At 43.0% G+C, this 21,898-nt stretch overlaps 3 protein-coding genes, 1 long non-coding RNA gene and 1 pseudogene across 10 annotated transcripts; 3 read left to right on the top strand and 2 right to left on the bottom strand.

Moving 5' to 3' along the window:
• Positions 5,466–11,911, bottom strand: LOC110436811. Its single transcript, XR_002454667.1, has 2 exons — positions 10,941–11,911; positions 5,466–5,641 (listed from the first exon to the last, which is right to left on the bottom strand). It is a non-coding gene; the product is annotated as an uncharacterized LOC110436811 (long non-coding RNA).
• On the top strand, positions 7,627–10,339 carry LOC8074072 (protein LOL4). 7 transcript variants are annotated; one of them, XM_021464324.1, is made up of 7 exons: positions 7,846–8,093; positions 8,615–8,728; positions 8,874–8,987; positions 9,105–9,214; positions 9,309–9,347; positions 9,807–9,869; positions 9,991–10,339. In XM_021464324.1, the coding sequence occupies exons 2-7, from the start codon at positions 8,617–8,619 to the stop codon at positions 10,030–10,032; spliced, it is 480 nt and encodes a 159-aa protein (XP_021319999.1). In that variant the 5' UTR covers positions 7,846–8,093; positions 8,615–8,616; the 3' UTR covers positions 10,033–10,339. The 7 variants fall into 7 exon arrangements, with proteins under 7 accessions (XP_021320000.1, XP_021319999.1, XP_021319997.1 ...); XM_021464322.1 differs by having other exon boundaries at positions 9,102–9,214; XM_021464323.1 differs by lacking the exon at positions 7,846–8,093 and adding an exon at positions 8,129–8,515 and having other exon boundaries at positions 9,102–9,214.
• On the top strand, positions 12,477–15,597 carry LOC8066143. The gene is made up of 4 exons (XM_002444949.2): positions 12,477–13,486; positions 14,159–14,238; positions 14,723–14,987; positions 15,090–15,597. Exons 1-4 carry the CDS (start codon positions 12,586–12,588, stop codon positions 15,341–15,343), a joined length of 1,500 nt encoding a protein of 499 aa, XP_002444994.2. The 5' UTR covers positions 12,477–12,585; the 3' UTR covers positions 15,344–15,597.
• Positions 16,110–18,649, bottom strand: LOC8066142. Its single transcript, XM_021464970.1, has 4 exons — positions 18,282–18,649; positions 16,916–17,068; positions 16,783–16,828; positions 16,110–16,460 (listed from the first exon to the last, which is right to left on the bottom strand). The coding sequence occupies exons 1-4, from the start codon at positions 18,607–18,609 to the stop codon at positions 16,454–16,456; spliced, it is 534 nt and encodes a 177-aa protein (XP_021320645.1). The 5' UTR covers positions 18,610–18,649; the 3' UTR covers positions 16,110–16,453.
• On the top strand, positions 19,678–21,074 carry LOC110436989 (annotated as a pseudogene).

The following is a 21,898-nucleotide window of genomic DNA, read 5'->3' as shown; positions in this document are numbered from 1 at the left end:
TATAAAATCCATAAAAAGTCCAAAAATCAAGAAACTTGTCTGGGGGTCATTTTATCACATGTAGAGACTATGATAAAAAATTGGGAAGGTTTAGAACAAGTTGCGATGTTGGATGTGTAAAACCTAGACATCTTTACATGTGATCACTTATGACCCCATATGGAGATGTCTAGGTTTTAAGCATCCGATGTTCAAATTGGGTAAAGAAATTCCATTATTTAATGCACCTACAGTTCAAATTTGAAGTTTGCAAAAAAAATCAATGAAACAAAAAAAACTAATGAAATATACTAAAAAAAGTTTAAATACCCCCAAATTTGAACAAGAGGTTAAAAATAATTTGGGAAGGCCTCAAAAAAATTGGGAAGGCCTCATATACATGTATGATCTAATAACTAGACATGAGGATGAGATTTTCTCCTAACATTTTTTTTATTGTGAAAAAAGGCAAACATGATTTAGTTGTACCTTTTGTTAATATGGAAAATCTAATCCAAATTGGGTAAAGATTCTCTTAATGAGTCTGAGTGGCGACAAATTATACGGATTTTGAGAAATAGATACAACACAGTGGCAAAAAATGATGCACCCAGGATAATATATGCAAGTTGAGTGAGCTTGACATATGATTCCATGACCCACACGAGTGAATCTGATATACATCATTTTCCAAATGTCGCAAAACTAACTTTGCAGTGGCATCTTTCCATGGATACAAAAAAAAAATCAAAATCAGTGGGGGCATTATAGCCAAAGAAGAATATAATTTATCCGCTCAGGATAAAAGAAAGGGTTCAGTTTCCTTACAAAAACTACTCTCCTCGTTCTTAGATAAATCAATTTGAGTTATCTTAAGTAAAATCTTTTAATATTTAACCGATTTTATAAAAATAGCACCAGAATTTATGATACTAAGTTAACCATTTGATATGCTACGAAATATATTTTAGAATTTGTTCATTTGATATCATAAATATTATTGTATTTTTTATAAGCATGGTTAAACATGAAAAGTTTGATTTAAGACAATACTAGGAATTGATTTATCCACGGAGAGGAAGTACTATTTTAATCAACATTATTAGTCATTTTTAATTATAGTTTTTTAATTTTATTAGGCCTTGTTTATATCTAAAAACTTTTTAGATTTCGCTACTATAGCATTTTGTTTATATTTGGTAATTAGTGTTTAATCATAGACTAACTTGACTCAAAAGATTCGTCTCACGATTTACAGACAAACTGTATAATTAATTATTTTTTTTATCTACATTTAATGTTTCATACATGTGTTGTAAGATTCGATGTGAAGGAGAATCTTTAACAAAAAAATTAAATTTTGGGGTAAACTAAACTTGCAATGCCAGGAGAGCTCGCACGATTATTGACGAGCCGCCCGCGGGGATTCCCATAAAAGGGGCACGCAATGGTAGCCATCCACGCGTTGGACTCCTGTACAGGTATTCCCTTTGACATTTGCTAATGATTTGACGCCAGAGAACAAAGCCGACGTGGCATAACTGTATGAAGGATCACACTGCCACATGGCAGCTGCAATGGTCGTCTGACTAGGAAAGGTGCATGGCATCGAGGGCGACGCCTCTAAATGGAGAATCTGTAACTAACTACTGCTATTCGCTACAGTACTAGAGATGCAACCACCTTTGAGCTCATTATTAGTAAGATCTTTTCTTACTCTCAAGTGGTTTCATATGCTTTGCCACGTCATATTCATATGGGTGGGGCAGATAATTAGTATCGACTGAATTAATCACCAACATTCCAAGAACAGACATCTTCGACAACCACTTGTGTTGGAGGATCTTTTTCTTTAAAAAAATATTAATGATTATTATTTTATTAATGATCTGACTAAAAAAATATTTTTAATCTAACCCTTTTAGTGTCTAGCATAACAGGACTACTCTAAACACTGAGCGAACCACACTTACCGTCATCCCACTTACTTACTATCATCCCACTTATGCTTTGGCCCTCACTTCGCGTAAAAGGATTAACCCGAAGATGATGGGATGGACTCTAAAAGCCTTAGAGCATCTCCAGCAGTGCTACCTAAATCAAACTACCTAAATGTCTATTTGGGTAGCCACCTATTTTAATACTATCTAGATTTTGCTCTCAACTCCAGCAATACTTCTAAAACTAGCTACTCAGATTTGGGTAGCCAACAAATCTATTGGGTGGATAGGTAGTCTGCTGAAGTGGATTTTTAGGACTCCACTACTCAGATTGGAGATAGGTAGTCCATTTAGATAGTCTGCTGGAGATGCTCTTATATGTTGGTCTAACCCACTCTTAACAACTAAGGTGGGACTAAACCCTCCATAGTTATCTCATAATATGCACATAGGTCACCACGGGCCATATTCTAAATTGGGCTGGGTGTAAAAAGTTTTGTTCTTACAATCAGGTATTACACCAAGCTGGCACTATTAGGCGACTGGGACACGAGAGTTAGCCATGCTGGCACTATCGGGCGACTGGGCTGGGGATCAGTGTGTTGAACCACGCCATCTAGCGCGATAAGACCTATACAGGATCAAGTTCTTCTCTTGTTACAACTGTGTTTGCTTTGATGGGTGGAAATTTGCAATTTAATGGGTGTTTTTTTTTCAGATATGCTAGGAAGTCCAAGTTATCATATAGTACTAGGCTTAGTACTTCACCTAGTAAAAATACACATTGTGTAGATCAAAACCTTATTTTTTTACATTTCTTTGATCTAGGGTTATGGGTAAAATTATATGGATAATAAATTAGATTTAGATAGCTATAATAAATTGGCTAAAGTTAGGGTTATGAATGGTAGTTCCTTTGGATGTACAGTTACCAAATTATGATTAAAGTTCTAGTTGTTTTAGCTATAGGCATGATAATATAATGGAATTAAACCAACTAAGTTATTGTATCTTTGTATATGCTAGTGTTATCAATCGTTGGATAGGATTTTCTATCTCTTTCTAGTGTAGTGCAATGGTATTGTTTTAGTGAAATAAATTTTGAAGATACATAATTACATGTTTTTTATTATTTTTCTTAGGACAAGACACCTACAAACGTGCCCATGAAAGTTAAAAACAAGTGAGCTCGTGCGTATGTTTGCACAATGATATAAGTAAGAGTGATGATAATGACGATGCAAACATGGGGAAGACTCTTTCTATGTTCTCTACAACAGATGGGGGTGTGGATACACCATGCAAAATTAGACCGACCTCGGAGTGCGAGGCCATCGAAGCTAAACATTTGGTTTATCAACAGACTCACAATACTCTACTATGAAGGCCATAAATCTTCCATTGGAGTGCGATTAAGGTCCATCAGTCCATGAGTACTTGATGAAAAACTTATTTGAAAACCTTCAAATAAACCTGATCTGACCTCAATATCACATGACAAGGTCTCCAAATAATCAAGAAATATTTCCACTAATTATGTCGAGTACTATGATGCCGTTGTGGGCCTGTTAATCGCCCTTGGGAGCCTAGAAGAAGTGGGAGCACACCCTAACTATGTGGATAACCCTTCAAGGATGTCCAAGGACATCATTCTCCTTGGACACCACCTTAGAAGGCCAATGTACGTCCAAGACAAGTTGAAGGCCTAATACATATGTTTGAGTCTATCTTAGATTCTAGGAGCAGTCCATGCCAAAACGGATGTCTAGGTCACATATGGACTCCGTTTTGGATGTTCTGTCTATGCATGGAAAGCTAAAGAGATAATATTTTCAATGGCATTGGTCATACTTTAAAATCCATTTGAAATCAATGGAAATTGTTAAAAAGTTATCATTCAGAATCTGTCAGGGTAATATGCCATCATCTTTTGGACCATTGAGCTTGTAATATGTTAGGACTCTGAGACACAAATAGGTATACTTGGTCATTTGTTAGATTATGTTAGATTTTGAGTTTTGATTTAGATTAATTTGTCTTTGAGTAGTTGTCAGTTATCAATTTATGAGACCTTAATTTCGAGTGCTTAATCATACATCGGTAGTTGTCACTTTGATTTAGATTGTGTTCTTCGAGATTTTTCACTTGTATTCTTCGAGGAAGGGATTAACCTTCTCAATGAGGTCAACCGGGTAGTTAGTTAGATGGTTGATAACTAGAGGATATGTTGCGCTAAGGTTACAAGGTTTTAGATATTTTCATATATCTAAAGCCGGATTAGTGTCTAGTTTTCATCAAATCGTCGTTGGTAAAAGATCGGGGCCGTTCGTATCAACTTGCTCGAGCACGGATCTTTTAAAATGTATATGCTTAAAGTGAAGCCTATAAAATGGAGAGAGTATTTTGGCCCTTTGCTGCAACCTAAGATTGGTGGTAGCGTGCATCGCCTACTACTATGCATGCACGCATGGGCAATGCCAAAATATCTAAGGGGAACTAAAAGTCGTGCAACCATAGCCCATCTTGATGATATGTAGACTTGTAGATGCTCATCGTAGATAGCTCATCTAGTTCTTGTCGGAGAACGAGCAGCGCGATATGGTGACGACGACAAAATGCTTTGGATGGCATTGGCACCAAAAAGTAATTAAGCCATGGTGTAACTACAGGGTTTGTTTGATCTATATGTATTCTAGGAAATGAGAGTGGGAGTACAGTTCTGTCATTCATAAGAAGAAAACAAGTCTAGTCTATACAATGAGAGTGAAAGGCAAAGACCCATGCTGACCCTCACGACATGCACTTAGGCGCCCAATAAGTTCCTCTGCGAGCTCATGAGTAAGAACGTGTTTGGTTCACACCACTTCAAGTTTAGTCACCCAAACCAGCTCCTAAAGTTTAGTCATGCCCATGTTTAGACCTCGTTTGGTTACTGTTGCTAAACTTTAGTCCATATCACATTAGATATTTGGACACATACATGAAGTATTAAATATAAATAATTTACGAGACTAAAAATATAGCTAGAGACTAATTTGCGAGACTATTTTTTAAAGCCTCCATAATTAGACACTAATTGCTACAGTACACATGTGCTAATGATAAATTAATTAGGCTTACTAAATTCGTCTTGCAGATGGAATCTGTAATTTATTTTTCTATTAGTATCCAAATATCCTATAGACCACCATATGTAACATCTGATATGACACCTATTAAACTTTAGTTATATAACCAAATACCCCCTTAGTTTGGTGGACGGAAAGAGACTAAAAGAGACCTTTTAGTCAGGGTGTTTGGATTCACAGCTTGGCTAAAAGGTGGGCTTTAGTCCTATTTAGCAACACTTGGGTGAGTAGTTAGGTAATACACTTTTTAGTCCCATTTAGTCATAGTGTTCGAGTAAAAGTGACTAGATGAGACTAGATTTAGGAGACGAGGAGTAAACCAAATACCCCCTAAATCCTTATTATTCTTTGATTATTTCTGGGATTTGATTATTCCTAGGATTTATCAATACTTTTTATAAAGAGTTTTACCTCAGCATTTAAGAAAGCAAATGTCAGATACCATACTGGGAATACCAGTTTGTCATAAAATCAAAAGAAGCACTAAACAGCCTAGAACAAGAACTAAATTTCTTGAATGTCTGTAGACACCAGCACGGCAGGCTTGAAGTGCTTCATCCAATGTAGGATCCTTTCCTTCACTTTCCTTCACTTCTGCATGAAGGACAGCGCAACAAACTCATTCCGCCACACAAATAAATACATTTCTTTGACTATTACGATTCATGTTTGACCATTTGTCTTATTTAAATTTTTTGTGCAAATAATAAAATAAATAAATCATTATAAAAATATATCTAACAATAAAATAAGTCATAAAAAATAAATAATATTTACTAAAAATTTTTGAATAAGACAAACGGTCAAACATGAATCATAGAAGTCAAATAAATACGTTTATTTGTAGGACGAAGGGAGTAGATGATATCAAAGGGAGAATTCGGGAACTTATTTTCGATGGCCATGGGATTTTTTTGAAACGAAATAGCCATGGGATTTATCAATACTAAATTACTAATAGATGCAGATCAATACAAGTGGATTGAAGAGGCAAATGAAAATTTTCTTCTAGTCCACTCAATTTACATATAGTGATATAGGAAATGGACTTATCCAAACAGCCTCAATTCAGAAGAAAATAGCAGTATTATATATAGTCCAAAAGGAAAATGATTTCAAGATTACATATTATAGGAAAAAATCAATAAATACAAATGCACATCGAAGACCATACAAAGTTTAAAATCTGTTTGGAATATACATGAATTTTCTAAGAATCATACATGAATTTCACAAAAAAAAATCAGTTCGATTTTGTAGAAAAATGTAGGAATACAGAAAAAAAAATCCCCATGTTCTAAACAGGGACTTAACCTAACAAGTGTTTTTTATGGCACGGAGTACTTAAACATTATCTAGTGAGAGGAACGTGGGGGTAGTACTCCCCAGTCCACAAAAATTTGCAATTTTCATTTTTTCGATAAATCAAACAATTTAAATTTTAACTAAAGTATACAAAATAAGTACCATTTGATTAGTTATAGAATATATAATTATGATAAATATATTTAAAGCCACAAATGTTAAATTTATTTACTTTAAACTTGGTAAGACATGAACTAGTTTGACTAGCGCAGTTCCGTAGTTACATTCTTCTGTGGATGGAGTGAGGGACTATTAGATGTGGTTCCGTAATTACATTTTTTTTGTCAATGGAGTTTTTTTTAGAGAACATACGTGGCATGTATTTCATTAAAAAGAAAAAGATAGTTCAAAGTACAATCCACCGAAAGTTTTTCGTGGATGGAGTGAGGGGGCAGAATAAAGCCTTGTTTAGTTGCGAAAAGTTTTTAAATTTTAACACTGTAATACTTTTGTTTTTATTTGACAATTATTGTCCAACTATAGGCTAAGGCCTTGTTTAGTTTGCAAAAATTTTCAAAATTCTCCGTCACATCGAATCTTTGGTCGCATGCATGGAGCTTTAAATATAGACAAAAATAAAAACTAATTGCATAGTTTACATGTAATTTGTGAGATGAATCTTTTGAGCCTAGTTACTCTATGATTGGACAAAACGAAAGTGCTACAGTAGCCAAAAACTCAATTTTTTGCCAACTAAACAAGGCCTAATTAGACTCAAAAGATTTGTCTCGTAAATTACAGTTTTCGTCTATATTTAGTGCTCCATGTATCATAAAATTTGATGTGACGTAGAATTTTGAAAAGTTTTTGAATTTTAGGGTGAACTAAACAAGGCCTACAAAGTGGGTGTCCGTACGGCCTCCAAGCTACAGTTCCAACGGAAAGGTTTGCTCCTCTAGCTCTGAAGCTCTAGTTGGAAGGCGCGCCAAGCTAAAGCTAGGCCCTAGGCGGAATTCAAACCGCAATTCCAAACCGAGGTGTAAAGCTAGCCTAGCACACACTTGTCGCGGCCGGCTTGACAAGTCAGAACCGAATCCGCCCCCTCCGATCTATTCTAGCGAGGATTAACAATTCCAGCAGGTTATTGTTCTTGAGGGAAGCCGCCCCATGGAGCAAGCGGAAGGAATTATTGGCGCCAACGGGGGGTGGAGATTCGATGGAACTATGCAAGGAGGAGGAGGAGAGGTCGGGGAAGAGAGCTAGCTAGCTAGGCAGCTGAGAGATGGCGGGGGCAGGGGAATTCGGCCATATCCGAAAGGCATCCATCCATCCCAGGCAGGCACACGCACACGCATCGCCCATCCATCCACTCAGCATCATCTCCCCCGGCGCCGACGTCGGTTTCTTTCCGGGATTCCTCCATGGCCAGGGCCAGGCCAGGCCAGCGAGAATAATAATCTATCCCCCCATCCCATTCCCCCTGCCCCAGAGATGAGAGAATCCACCTCGGCTGGCCGGCCGGCCGGCCATCCCCCGCGCTCCCGCCCGCCCTTAAATATGATCCCTGCCCCCCGTCTCCTGCCACCGTGGAGCTCCACAACCCAAACCCCTCTCTCCATCATCGTTATCATCTCCCCCTCTCTCCTTTGCTAGCTTGCTGCACACCTTCAGAGCTAGCTTCATTAATTAGCTGCAGTTCAAAGGCGCCGTCCATTCTAGCTCGGCCGGTGTTCTTGCCTTGGTAATACATCTTCCATTCTTGGTCTATGATATGTATACCTACCTTGCATGCTTGGGTTTAGCAAGCAGCAGCTCTGAGTTTCTCACCTGCCTATAGCTAGCAAACAGGTTATGCATTGCGTGCGTACCGTGCTTTACAATTCCTCCTCACCTTCAACAACCTGCATACAGAACAAGTTCATATATAGATCTCAGGCAAGGTTGATCCATCCATGCACAGCACACAGCTAGCGCACCTGCCTTGTGTGCATGTCGAATTTTGCCCGCCGCAAAATGTGACCAGTCCACGTTCATGCCACCATCCTTTCCTTTTCTTCAAATACATATAGCAAAACACGGTCGCAAATGCAGTAGAAAATATACATGCTGTGTAGTTCATCCTCCTTTTCTTTTCTTTTTTTTCTTGAAGTTCAGAGAGAAAGGGTAGCCTGTTTTACCATTGTCAGATCAAAGTGTTGCATCTTCTTGCACCTGAACTGGGATTTGGAATTCTAACCGCACCAATATAATTTCCAACTGCAGGCATGCATAGCCAGTTGGTCTGCGGCGGCTGCAAGCGTCTTCTCCAGTACCGCAGGGGAGCCACCGGCGTCTGCTGCCCAACCTGCAACACTTTCACAGCCGCCAACCCATCAGGTATACTATACACATATCAGCATAAAGCACAAAGCCTTTTTTCCCTTGTCCGATCGTGATGATGCTACAGTCTAAAGAAGCAAAGATACAATTGCCTGTTCAGTCCAGTTTTCTCAGCGAAAAACTCTGCTTTTGTTTCCTCTAGGACCGGAGATGTCTGAACTCGTCTGTGGCGGCTGCTTCACCATGCTGGTGCACTCCCGCAGCGCCACCAACATACGCTGCCCTCACTGTAGTAGGCTCAACTCCACAAGATCAGGTGAAACCTCATGTCCAATTCCCTTTAGTCTGCCTGCAACAAACAGGCTACAACTGCATTCTCATGCAAGTTTCTTCCTCCAGCTGACACAAGTTTCCTGATCCTAAACTGAAGCAGGAAACCAAATGGGTCACCTGTCATGCGGGCAATGCCGGACAACTCTGGCATACCCACCGGGAGCGACGACAGTCGGGTGCCCAACATGCCGCAACATTAATCCAGTCAGGGTATGTGTACTGCACAACTGAATTTGTCTTCTCTTCGTCGTTGCATATGTCATCAATCGCAACTCATATTCCGTTTACAAACTACTTCCTACAGAACAACCACACCGGTGGCTCTGCACGGCCAGCGCCATCGGTTAGTCTTTCTTTTTTTTTTGCCTAGTCTCCACAGTCAGTACAGTTCCACACATATATAGAACACCAAAAGTTATTAGGAGGTAGTACTATTGGTGTCCAAAGTAATTCTATGGCCCTATGGGATGGGACCATTAAGCAGTTGATGACCACAGCACAACCACCCTTTTGTTGCATCAATTGTGGGGTTGTCCTTCATAAAAATCACAACTTTGGTAGGTTCAGGTTGCTCCATGGTTTGCATGGGAATCAGTTCCTCAAGTAGGCAAGTACCAATGATTAGCACATTCCGCACGCGTCCCACCGAGAGATTTTTCGCTTGAAATCCTTGGACCATCTAGTGCTGCGATGAAAGCACTGGTCCATCGGGTTGAAGCAAACCGTCTAAATTCAGACTGATGTCAAATGTTCGTCGATAATGAAACAGGCTTTATTCGCTCAACTTTCATGCTCCTTGCAGGATGCTCGGCCCCAGACGGTTCTGGTGGAGAATCCTAAGACACTGGATGAAAAGGGCAAACTGGTGAGCTTATCTCAAACACTATGACCATAGTTCGTTGGTTTTCCCTCGTTGTCAAAGTCACCAAGTGAACTATGAACAATCAATCAGACTTGACTGTTTTGTTTCTTCTGATCTGTTCCAGGTGAGCAATGTCGCCGTTGGTGTCACCTCATGGAAAAGATGACCAAGAACTCCTTCCGGAAATCGTCCCAGGGGTTGCCTATAGACTAAACCCTTCGTGGACATGTATAACTACTATCATCGTCAACAACAACAACAACAGCAGCTAATGTAAAATCAAGTGTGTTTTGAAGCTTGATGTCATATATATATAAGTAAACAAGTAACTGTTGAGCAGCAAAAGATCTGAAAAATGTAAATACGCTAGCCAGCCGTGTGCGTGCGCTAGCCTGCTGTGTACTTTGAGAGCCGAAAAGGAATGGAAAGGAGCGAAGCAAGCATCGTGTCCTGGAATTTTTATTCTTGCCCTACCAATGTTAGACACGCTGAGTCGACTCTGCACTCTAGCGCTTTGCAAATTCGGATTCTCCGGTTGAAAAATGGAGACAGCTACTTTGTGTTTGTGGAGAAAGGATAGTGATAGCCAGCCACAGGGTGTATGCCTGCCTGCTTCTTTTTACTGGGCACAGAAAAGTGGCACTCCTAATTCGAGCGTTCCTCATGATAAGATTTGACCAGCTGAAGATTCTGCAGCCGAAACTCTCTAGAGAGTTTTTTCTTTGCAGAAACTGCGTCGGTCGTTTTCAGTTTTACTTTTTTCACAGTGCTGAACTGATTGAAGTGCTGATTTGGATGTGATTATCCAGAAGGCAAACGAACAAAAAGAAAAAAGCAGGCCTCTTTCGCTGTTTGTGCCTTTGTGCAGCACAGTTTTCAGTTCATGCGAAATCCATTTTGTAGGGATGGGGATGTAAGCAGTAACCAGATTGAAAGTTCAGATAACAGGAAGATGTCATGACCGAATTCCCAGCACAGTTTTCAGTTCATGCGAAATCCATTTCGCCCATTGTTAGCGAGTACTAGATAGGTTGAGAACAATTAAGGGGGGGGCGCAGGCAAAGGCAAGCTCACCTGAATTCACCTCCGCGGACTGGGCGACGATGGCCTGACTGACTGCTTCTGCTTCTGCTTCTGCGTCAGCGTCACCTACCAAGCCGGCACCTGAATGAGCTTTGCTATGCACTGCACGGAATCAAGGAGGCGCTGCGGTGGCGGCGCGGCCGAGACCGAGACGGGACTACACCGATCGAAGGCCGTGCAGTGCATGGATGTTCCTCGCCATGGCGCGCGCGCCGTCGTCCCCATGGAGCTTGGAACGCCATACGCATGGGAATGGGACCGTGCTGGCCCGCGGCGGCGCGGCCTCGGCCCCGCCATGAAGCTCGACCATTAACGCCGCCGCGCGCCCGCGCCTGAGGACCGCAGATCGTGCTTCGTGGTGCGCGCGGCTGCCCGCACCACCACCCCCGGGCGGCTCGGAGGATGTAGGACCATGCGCGCATGGTCGGTCGGGATGGATTCATCAGCTTGTCCTTGTCACTCGTCACGTGCCGGCGCCGCCGCCTCGCCGGCCCGTTCGAGTGGCGGGTGGGCTCTTTTCCGTTACTGATGACGACGTCGGCGAGGAGCCGCCGGCGCCCGCCGGGGGGTTCACGTCGCGTGACGCAAAGCGAGGATGAGGGGAGCCCATTTCCACGGTGGGCTGGGCTGGGCTGTGGTAGCTCTATTCTCGTCTACGAGACCACGGCCCGTTTTAGGAATGGGCTGAGCCTCGATCACAAGCGACGACTGCATTGGCTGGACCCCAGTAATTCATTTTTTTTCCTTGAAAACAAATACTAAGACACTACTAGTAGTACCGTTAGTTAACTATATTCCATGGAAAAACAAAGGTTGGATTAGTTTTGTATTTTTTTTCTCTCAAAGAAGAGTGACCTGGCTAGTATTTCATGCAAACCAAACCCTTAGAGCCTCTATAAATAAAACTCGTATGCATTCAAACCAATGGACTAAGCCTGTTCGCTTGAGCTTATTTGCCGAATCTGTCAGTCGTTCAGCAATATTTTTTCTCACAATAAATCAGCAAATAGTACTTTCAGCCAAATGAATAGGCACGTTCCAAACCTTTGCTAAGAGTTTTCTCTGATTTTCTTTCATTTTTTATCTCATGAAAAGCTGACTGGGCTCACATGCATCTGAACAAGGCCAAAATGGAGTAATAATAACCATCTTTCATTGAAACAAAAAAAAAACTCTAGTTTGGCTAATACTAATGAATTAATTAATAACAATTGCAGCTGCAGTGCACATGTGATGCACCTCCAGCCTCCAAGCACACAACCAGAGAGATTCCCAAATTTAGTCAAACCCATGCAAAGATCACCCACCCTCCTCATCCTCTTCCCCCAGATCAATCAAATCACCTTCACCTCCTAGAAAATGTTTATTATTAATCACCGACACCAACCCTAACTAAACATATATCTTTACAATTAATCCTACTGCAAAACATATCCATGTAGCAGTATTTGGCACTAATATAAAAATGGTATTATTATTACTACTACTATGCACTAACACGGAGTATTATAGTTTTTTTGAAACTAACCTTCCCGGGTTAAGCTTAGCGCTTAGCAAAACGCTTGCCGAGATCGTTTTTGCAGAAAGGTCCAGAGATATTTCGCGATTTCACCGCGAGGTCCCTGGAGCTTGTGCGATGCCGTGGTATAATACGCCTTCACGTGGCGCGGCGTGGGCGCAAATTCTAATGCCAATGGCGGCCGGTGCCGGCGCCGGCGAGCCCGCCCCGCGCGCGGAGGCAGCCGGCTTCGGCTCTGGCTCTGGCTCCAACCACCTGCGTCCGAGGCGGGGCCCGCCGCCCCCGTCCCCGTCCCCCGCGGTCGGGAAGCCGCTCCCGTCGGGCGCGGTGCCGCGCCACGCGTTCGTGTTCGACGGCGATGGCGGCTTCTCCGAGGCGCCCTGGGGCCTGGGCCTGGCGCCGTCGGCGTCCGGCGGGTCGGCGCGGCGTCCCAGGCCCGGGGAGTTCACGTGGCACCACGTGGAGCTCCCGCGCTCCGCGGCCAAGCCGCTCCACCACGCGCAGGCGCTCATCGAGCTCCTCTGCCCGCCGCTCACGCTGCAGGAGATCCTCGCGTTCGTCGCCACGGGCCCGCACTGCTGCTCCTCCTCCGGGGACAGCGGAGGCGCGCTCCTGCTCCGGGTCAGCTCGCCGGGCCCCGTCGGCAGCGCGTGCGCGCTCCGCCTCGCCGTGCGCGTCACCGAGAGCTCCGTCGTCACCGTGTCCGTCGGCGGGGTCCCGCGCCTCGCGTTCGGGACCAAGCAGGCGTCGCTGCTCTCCGAGGTGCCGCTCGGCGTCGTCGCCGACGAGGGACACGGCGGGGGATGCGCCGTCGACGGCGGCGTCGTCATCGAGGAGCGCCTGCTCGAGTCGCTGCTGGCCATGAACCACGCCGACGGCGCGCACACCGACAACCCGGTGCCGCGGACGGTGTCCAACCTCCTCGTGCACGTCCTCGGCACGCACGTAGACCACGTCCACGACATTGTCACGCGCCTCGAGATGGACCTCGACGCCATCGAGCTGCAGCTCGACAAAGGTGAGCGGTCGGAGGTCGTGGTCGGAGGTTGCTTTCTTGCTGGTCAATCATCGCGTAAAGCTCCCTTTCATTCCTCATCTGGATAAAAGATATTCGATTGCTGCTAACCTACGCTTCTTTGGTTGGTTGGTGACGCTGAAAATGCTGACCTCTTGCTGCATGAACTCAGATCAATGTGATAGAATTAGATTTGACTCATGATTGCATACGAGGTTTTCTTTAAATAAAATAAACAAAAGGTTGCAAGGTTTGAAAGGGTGGGGTTGGTATGCATTCCATCAGAACGACAAATTCCAGACATTTTGGAATGGTTGAATTGAATGCAGGTCCTGAATGTAACTTCGAGGATGACTCTGTTACATGTATTCATGTAATTTCATGAATCAGGATCCTATATAATGGCAGTAGAGTTTCCAAAGTAGACCCTGATCATTCTTCCAAACCATATAAATTTTGCAACAATGCTATGCGACCTATGCCAAGTTAAATGATGTATGCTTCAGCAAAGGTTTATTAGCATTGTGCAAATATAGAGGGGTACCATATGGCAAATGTACTCTCCATGCTTATTGCATTCCAGGATTCAACAAACAAGGTTTCGAACTTTCACCTTTTTCTCTCCAATGACTAGCCTTTTTATTTTATGAACTGTGTGGATTGTGCTTGTTGCAGGTGGTCACTTTCTGAGGAAACTTTTGCTGGATGGCAGGAGATTCCCAAAAATGCATCTCGATCTACAGCGGTTGCTTCAGGTATGAGTTTTCTCTCGAGTTTCTGGGAAATATATTGGGAACCTGGAATGTTTTATAATTTGCACTGCTTTAGTCAAAATCGCAAACATGCATGAAGTGAGTGCTGATATGACATTGAGGTTGTCATGCTGTGTTGCTTATAATTTGGCTTTCAGGTTCTAAAAGTGCAGTTACATGAATTCAGTTAAGGCCTTGTTTACTTCCAAAAATTTTTGCAAAATATGAATAGTAGCATTTTCGTTTATATTTGACAAATATTGTCCAATTATAGACTAACTAGGCTCAAAAGATTCGTCTCGTCAATTCCGACCAAACTGTGTAATTACTTTTTATTTTTATTTTTATTTAATACTTCATGCATACGTCTAAATATTCGATGTGACGGGAAATCTGAAAAATTTTGCAAAATTTTTAGGAAACTAAACAAGGCCTAATCTATAGAACAGAAGTCACAGACTCAATGCTACTATTTTTGTTTGTGTAGGTTGTTTCTCACGGTGAACAAGTATTCCCCCGCGTGAAAGAAAAATGTGCGAGCAAGAGTTGGTTCGCAACTGGAGATATAGCAGCCCTTGAAGATCTGATAGGTCGCCTCAGAAGGCTCAAAGAAAACCTAGGATTCATTACAAATAGAGTTACCACACTTCAGGCTAGTCTCGATAGTTGGCAATCAGAGCAGATAAACAAAAGCTTGTACTACCTTTCATTTCTCTCCATAATATTCCTTCCTCTTTCCATTGTCACTGGAGGTAAGTTCATTGTCCTGGTGCTCACTCGTGTACTTTCCTGAATTAATTTCTGTTCTTTTTCAGGGTTCTTATTTACCTGATTTATGTTGCAAAATTTGTCAGTTTTCGGGATGAATGTTGGTGGCGTGCCATGGACCGAGCAGAACAAGAACCCTAAAAACCGGGATGGCTTCATGAATGTCATGCTAATATGTGTTGTGATCTTATTACTTCTGTTGCTATGTTTCTTATTTCCTTCATTATATTCTCATGTGACGTCATGGAGAACACGCCGTGAACTGACCCGGAGCAATTCTCAGAACAAGAGGCATCTGAAACTCTTCAAAGGTCACAAAGAAGGTTACATGCGCCTATGACAATACTATTGCAAACTGTGGTGTTCATTTCAGCAGTAAGGTTATTGTCAGTGATGTTGTAAGATTAGCGGAGAAAAGATCCTAGATAGTCAACACATGTACAGGTTTGAAGGAGAACCTCCATTTGAGGTTCATACCATGTTCATTGCTTAGTTTATTTTGTTGTAGTCTTGGTGTCCTGGGGTAACTTGTAGATTCATGGCTGTCACTGTACCTTTATTTATTCTGATTCTGAAAATGAAACATTTCTTCAATGAAGACCACCCACGACAATTGGTCATTGTTGTTCCAGGTCATAGTTGTACGCATGTTCTCGAAAAAAAAAGGTCATAGTTGTACGCAGCAAATTCCTGCCTGTTTTCGGCACATTGAAACAGTCGGAATAACACCTATGTTTTTTCTTCTGAAATATGTTGTTGTTTCTATTGCTTTGCTGCATGCCAGCTTTTTCTTCTGAAATATGTTTGTTTCTATTGCTTTGCTGCACGCCAGCCTTACTGCACATACCTGGCAATTTGCATTGCCAGCGGTCGGCAGAACATGACTGAGTCTCCTGCACGAGCAATGAAAGTTGCCAAGTTGTTTATGCAAGTGTGTTGATCGAATCCATCGAGTAGACCGATACCTGCATATGAACGTTGACATTTGGTTTGGAATTTGGTGACAAACCTGGCCAGAAGGCCTTCAAACGAATTATATCCATGGCACACTAGCATCTACCAACATTTCTGATAAAGTATAACAATGTGAATTCCAGATGTTGCCATCTTAAACAAGTACTATATATCAAAACCACTCAACAGTGTCAATATGATAATATGATTTCTGAATATAATTTCATATTTGAATACAAGGGTGAACGCCGAAGCTGAAAACACGCTTCATTGTCTGCAACAAAAAGAACGCAGGAAAAGAAATTGACCATCCAGTACAAAAGGCTTTTCCCACTCCAAAATGTGACAAAAAGGATTGGAATATTTTGATCATACATCTCTGGGAAAAATTGAAATTATGACGTCTCACTTCTATGGACAGCCCCGTGTGATTGCTTGATGGTAACTCTACCAAAACAGAAATGGTTGCAATTGATGGGACACCACCAGAATTATTCTAAAACCTGTAATTAAGAGGAACTGTGTAAGGATGCAACTAATAAGGACTAGATAAATAAAGTAGCAAATTGGGCTGGGGGAACCAGAGATTTACTTATTGTGTTGTTTATTGTATAAATATTTCATACCACGACACTGAAAAGCAAGAAAAGCCCACCTCTCCAGTTATACAGAATTGCATCTATTGTTCAGAAATTTACTAAGACTTCATCTTCAGCACTAGCTTCGAGATATTGAAAGCCATAACTCTTAACGTTGCTTGTTCACATTTATCATGACCACCCAAAGATAAACGATGAAAAGTGGTAGGAAAAAAAAGGAGGGCACCTTGATCCAAGTTCATTACCGGCTTTCTGTACAGGAGATGAATGATCTGCAAACACAAAGCAATGTGTCCATAATGATTCACTCTGCTGACCCACAGACAGAGAGTAATGATAGACAGAACCACTTGACATACCAGTAGAAATAATTCTATCAATGTTATCTATGCGTCGCTGTATGGACTTGAGTAGCATGTTCATTGCTGAAATCCTCTTGCGGATACTGGAAATCCTTGCTGAATGTTGCATTATTATCATTGAGGGTGCATTCTCTAATAGCCTGTCTAGCTCTGCAAAAACTCAGTCTTAGTTTCATACAGTTATTGGATACACATACATACATACTTTCCATCAAAATTATGTGTACGCAGACAATAGCACATTAGGTGAGAAAAAAAATTGAATAAAAGCATGGAGCCTTGGAGCAAAGGAAAATGTAAGAGACTTCTCCAAGTGGCTTAGGGTTCTCCAAGTGTTATTTGGTGTGCCCAATTTTTTTTACCGGATTGGAAACCTGGTCACCTGCAGGCAAGTTGGACACTCACACATGTGCCCATGACAGAATCATGAATCTCAGTTTAATATTTTTAATCATTGTATACTGTTTAACTGCTAGAATTTTCTAGTTCATCCATTTATTTGTTAACTCGCTTGAGACAATGAAGAGACTGAAATTGGACTAAATAAAAAGTAGATTCAGGTGCAACTAAGAACTATGTTTATGGGTGGATTTGGATTATTTAAATTGAGCCTCTCAGACAGTATATAGAGAGTTTACATGACTTGGGGCAAGCCAGCACACAAGGATCCTAATCCCAAGTAACTCTATCCTAGTCGTGTTATACTCTAACAATGTCAAGTGCAACTTAGAACAGCAGAAGTAGATTCAATCAAGTCCCTGGGTAAGGATATTGAAAACATAGCAAGAAACATAACATGCAATCTCGCACAAGAAATACGATGGTGCATTAGTTAAATTAAATTAAACTACAGAAGCAAGTTACAACGAGCTATAATTTCAACTTCGCCCTGTCACGGTTGCAATCCCAAAGAGGCAAAGTACATTTTTGGTCCCTGAATTTCATTACCATGGTGAGGAAATTACGAAAGAGTGCTGGAGTAGTTTAAGGCAAAGTAGATAAATAAATACAGAGCTCACAACTCATTTGTTCGTATGTCATCTAAATCCCACTAGTCTTCTGTTAGAATCTCAAAGAGGCAAAGTACATTTTTTGGGATGTCCCTGAATTTCATTGCCATCGTGATGACGAAATTACGGAAGAGTACTGAATAGTTCAAGAAAAGAGGCAAAGTAGATAGATAAAACACAGAGCTCACAACTCAATTGCTAGTATGTCATTTAAATCCCACTACTCTTCGGTTTGAATTAACGCCACAATACACCGCATCCGAAGCTGGAGAACCCTAAGCCACAACGCGCGCACCACACGACAGCATCAGCAGCAGACAAAGTCGAAGGCGGGAGCGGGGAGAGGCACCTACCTCCGTTGAGGCGGTCGACGGCAGCGGCGACCTCGTCCTGGCTCCGGGCAGTAGCGGCCGCCCGCTCCTCGTGCTCCCGCAGCGCGCCGGCCAGCACCCCCGCGATCGCGGAGGCCAGCGCCTCGCACCGCTCCGGAGTGGGCGCCGCGGCACGCTCGTCCTCCACGCCGCCGTCGACCGCGCTCTCCGGAGGCGGCGCCTCGCACCGCTCTGGAGTGGGCGCGGCGGCACGCTCGTTCTCCACGCCTCCGTCGACCGCGCTCTCCGGAGGCCGGTCGCCGTCGGCGGCCGTGGCGGCGGAGTAGGAGGGGAGATCCGCGCCGTCCATTGGAGTGGTGGTCCCATCGAGAGACCACGAGCGTAGTGGTGGAGAGAGACATGAGCGAGACGGCGTTGGGCCTTAATTGGGCCGAATAGGGCATTGCATTTGGTTAGTGAGCCTTCGGTTGGACTTGGGCCTAAACGAAAGGTCCTATCGTGGGCTTGATTAGTCCACGCTCGCGGTTTTGAAATGGACCGTAGATTGTGCATTTCCTTTGGTTGGCCAGTCCAACTAGATGATAAGACGATGTTTAATCCCCTCAAAAAAAAACTAGCAAATGTTTAAACAACACAATGGGACTTTTAAAAAATAAAAACGAAAACCATTTCCTTTTATAAGTGATTTTTAAAATATTTTTAAAAAATAAAAAATAAAAAATTCAGAACGAGTATCAGAGTCAGAATGGGACTTTGGTTTTTAGCTTCAGGCCTACAGCGAACCGAGGCATTGCACACACAAAGAAAAAAAATTGATGATAAAACAAAACCATCTCGCGGTAACACTGGATCGCAGACCAAAACAACCTCGCGGTACGTTTAACGTCAGAGATACGCAGACGTGCCACAGCAGCAAACCGTTACTGCAATTAAAATCGATGTAGAGCATCAGCTTGGCAACAGAGGTTCGAGCTGCAAAATATGTTGTCTGCTTCAATGTTCATATGCACCATTATAGAGAAACTGTCGGTCATAGAATGAACAATAGCTTCAATGCTTGTATGAGACTATGAGTCAATGTTGAGCATCAGCTTCAATGTGAAGCATAGCGATCGGTGTGCTCTTCAACACAGCAGGACGCTGTTTCTCTGATGATTTACAGAAACAGGCCAGATAAACCAGCACCAACGAGCAGATACCACAATAACACAATGAAAGATCAGGCAAGCACAGCATAAACAAACACAGGAATTACTTAACAGGTAGGTAGATAGGTAGGTCGATATTAGCAGCAAATAAAGCTCCATCATAATAGGTTCACAAAACAGACCGAGTTGTCTTAGTGCAAAACTCTGGATATAACTAGAACCACGATAGCCTACTGAAGTGCAGGTTTCCGAGACAAGCCAATTGACAGATGGCAAACTGTGACTGCACACCAGGTTCACGCCTCTCCATGAGCAAACGCATCCGAAGAAATGTATGTACTCAAGCATGCCATCACGTCCACCATCCATCTCCACCAGCTTACTTAGATCTCTGCCTCATCTTTCGGCGCTTCCTCTTCAGCCTCCTCATGCGCTTCTTCTTCCACTGAAGATTGACAGATAAGAATGCATTAGTTGAGTGAGCATTAGATAAGAGGAAAAATAATAGCACAGCATAGACAAGAATGCAACTAACTAAAATGAAGAAGAACAGGACCATTCTTGTATACTCCATCCATTCCAACTTATAAGACTTTATGGCTTTCTAGATTCATGGCTTTTACTATACCCTTGGATATAGTGTATATCTAAATACATAGCAAAAGCAATGTACCTAGAGAAGCCAAAACAGCTTATGTTTTGAAATGAGGGAGTACAAGACAATTAAAGACATACTGTAAGGAATACATCTAACAACTATGCAAAAGAACGGGGCTATCCTTATCCTGTCCATCACACAATTTTCAATTAACTACAAAACAGAATTCTTATCTTAAGTGCCTGGCAACATACTACCTTTTTGTGCTGCAGGTTAAGTGGAGGAAGTAGACAATTCCACAGATTAAAGGTAAACACGGAACAAAAATCTCTCCAGGCAGATTCCAGTACAATTGCACTGATAAGCATTAGTAATGACAAACACTGATAAGCATCAACGTGCAATTGCTTATTTACGGTGCCAGGCAGATTCCAGTGCAAACAAATCATAAGTAACAAAGCATCTAAATCTTTAAAAATTTAGAGCAAGGACTACAGTCACCATCAGATGCTGCTAGAAATGCAATTCAATCTCCTAACAACATTTCACAAGCAGAGGCTTAAGGCCATCATCCACGGGGCTCATATCAAGTGTATGCGATTAAGAAACCTTCACCGTGGCCAGGGAAGAACCCTAGAAGACGGCGGCGCCACAAGCACGCGACGCCTCCGAGACCGCAGCGGCTGGACCATGCGGAAACGATGCACGGGACACAGAGATACCAAGCTCTGCGCGACACGATTTGTCACAGCTCGGCTCGAAACATGTGCATCTAAACAAGGCCCTATGCATTGAGACTGGTCTAAGGATCAGCCTCGCGCAGAGCGGCACCTCGCGTCCCAAGCTACCGATCCAGACCCGGCCGCCGCGACGAGGGGGGCGTCCACGAGCGCACGGCGAGATCCGCCGTCCCATAAGAGATTCCACCCCAGAATTGCGCCACTCGAGCCTCTCTCTTTGTAATCACAGCCCCGGGACATGGACGAACCGAGTTGAGAACTACTCGTGGCAACGAGTTGCTACGCCACACACGGATCTAATCGACGAGATGGTAGGCGCGAGGAGTAGGCGCGGAGATGGATGGAGGATACCTTGGCCCTCATGGTCGCCTCCTCGCGTGCTCTCCTTGGCGCGTCTCCTCCTCCTGCGGCGGCGGCGGCGGCGGGTTCACGATAGGGGAGGGGAATGGGAGGACGGCGGCGGCTGACGGTATATATAGGTGGGGAGGGGTGCGGAACCCTAGTAGGAGTGATCAGGTAGCGTCGAGAACGTTGTGGGCTTGGGCCTTACGCCCTTACGTGGGCCACTGGTCTTGGCGTCCACCAAGTCCACCACAATATTTTTTTTTATGGCCCATTTGGCCTTTCATTTTAGAGAAACTAGGATCTCCTTTATGGACTAGGTTATTTGAGGTTGACACCATGGTGAGCCAGGCATGTAACTCTAAGAGCAACTCCAACAGTTTGCTAAAAGTACTTGGCATCCTAGGATTTTTGCCAAAATCATAAAAAACAGCCTCCAACAAATTGGCAAAACTACTTGGCAATTTTGTGAGCTTGGCAAAATCCCCCCTTCACTTGGCAAATATGCCAAGTCCTCCATCATTTGGCATCACGTGTATCCCAATTTGCCAACTAGTTTTGCCAACTTGTTGGAGGCTCAATTTTGTGATTTTGGCAAAAACCCTAGGATGCCAAGTTCTTTTGCCAAGCCTAAATAACAAACTGTTGGAGAAGACCTCTTTTTTCACTTAGCATTTGGTTTTGAGACTTGGCAAAATTATAGATTTGCCAAGTGAGTTTTAGTCGTAAACTGTTGGAGTTGCTCTAAGGATATGGAATTACGGTTAATAGACCAGTTAGTGCAGATGTCCCCGTCTCTCTGAACGGTAT

This window comes from Sorghum bicolor, chromosome 7, assembly GCF_000003195.3.
Source record: "Sorghum bicolor cultivar BTx623 chromosome 7, Sorghum_bicolor_NCBIv3, whole genome shotgun sequence".
NCBI lineage: Eukaryota > Viridiplantae > Streptophyta > Magnoliopsida > Poales > Poaceae > Sorghum > Sorghum bicolor.
Note: the sequence above shows the minus strand (reverse complement) of the source record. Positions and strands in the feature narration are given on the sequence as shown.

Bases quoted from the DNA above. Each gene is read 5' to 3' on its own strand.
- LOC8074072 (XM_021464322.1), top strand. From the start codon at position 8,617: ATGCATAGCCAGTTGGTCTGCGGCGGCTGCAAGCGTCTTCTCCAGTAC. The intron at 8,729-8,873 runs GTATACTATACA...TGTTTCCTCTAG, and splicing joins CACAGCCGCCAACCCATCAG to GACCGGAGATGTCTGAACTC. The intron at 8,988-9,101 runs GTGAAACCTCAT...CCTAAACTGAAG, and splicing joins GCTCAACTCCACAAGATCAG to CAGGAAACCAAATGGGTCAC.
- LOC8066143 (XM_002444949.2), top strand. From the start codon at position 12,586: ATGCCGTGGTATAATACGCCTTCACGTGGCGCGGCGTGGGCGCAAATT. The intron at 14,239-14,722 runs GTATGAGTTTTC...TTGTTTGTGTAG, and splicing joins ATCTACAGCGGTTGCTTCAG to GTTGTTTCTCACGGTGAACA. The intron at 14,988-15,089 runs GTAAGTTCATTG...AAAATTTGTCAG, and splicing joins TCTTTCCATTGTCACTGGAG to TTTTCGGGATGAATGTTGGT.
- LOC8066142 (XM_021464970.1), bottom strand. From the start codon at position 18,609: ATGGACGGCGCGGATCTCCCCTCCTACTCCGCCGCCACGGCCGCCGAC. The intron at 17,069-18,281 runs GTAGGTGCCTCT...GAGTTTTTGCAG, and splicing joins CGTCGACCGCCTCAACGGAG to AGCTAGACAGGCTATTAGAG. The intron at 16,829-16,915 runs GTATGTCAAGTG...TTGTGTTTGCAG, and splicing joins TGATAGAATTATTTCTACTG to ATCATTCATCTCCTGTACAG.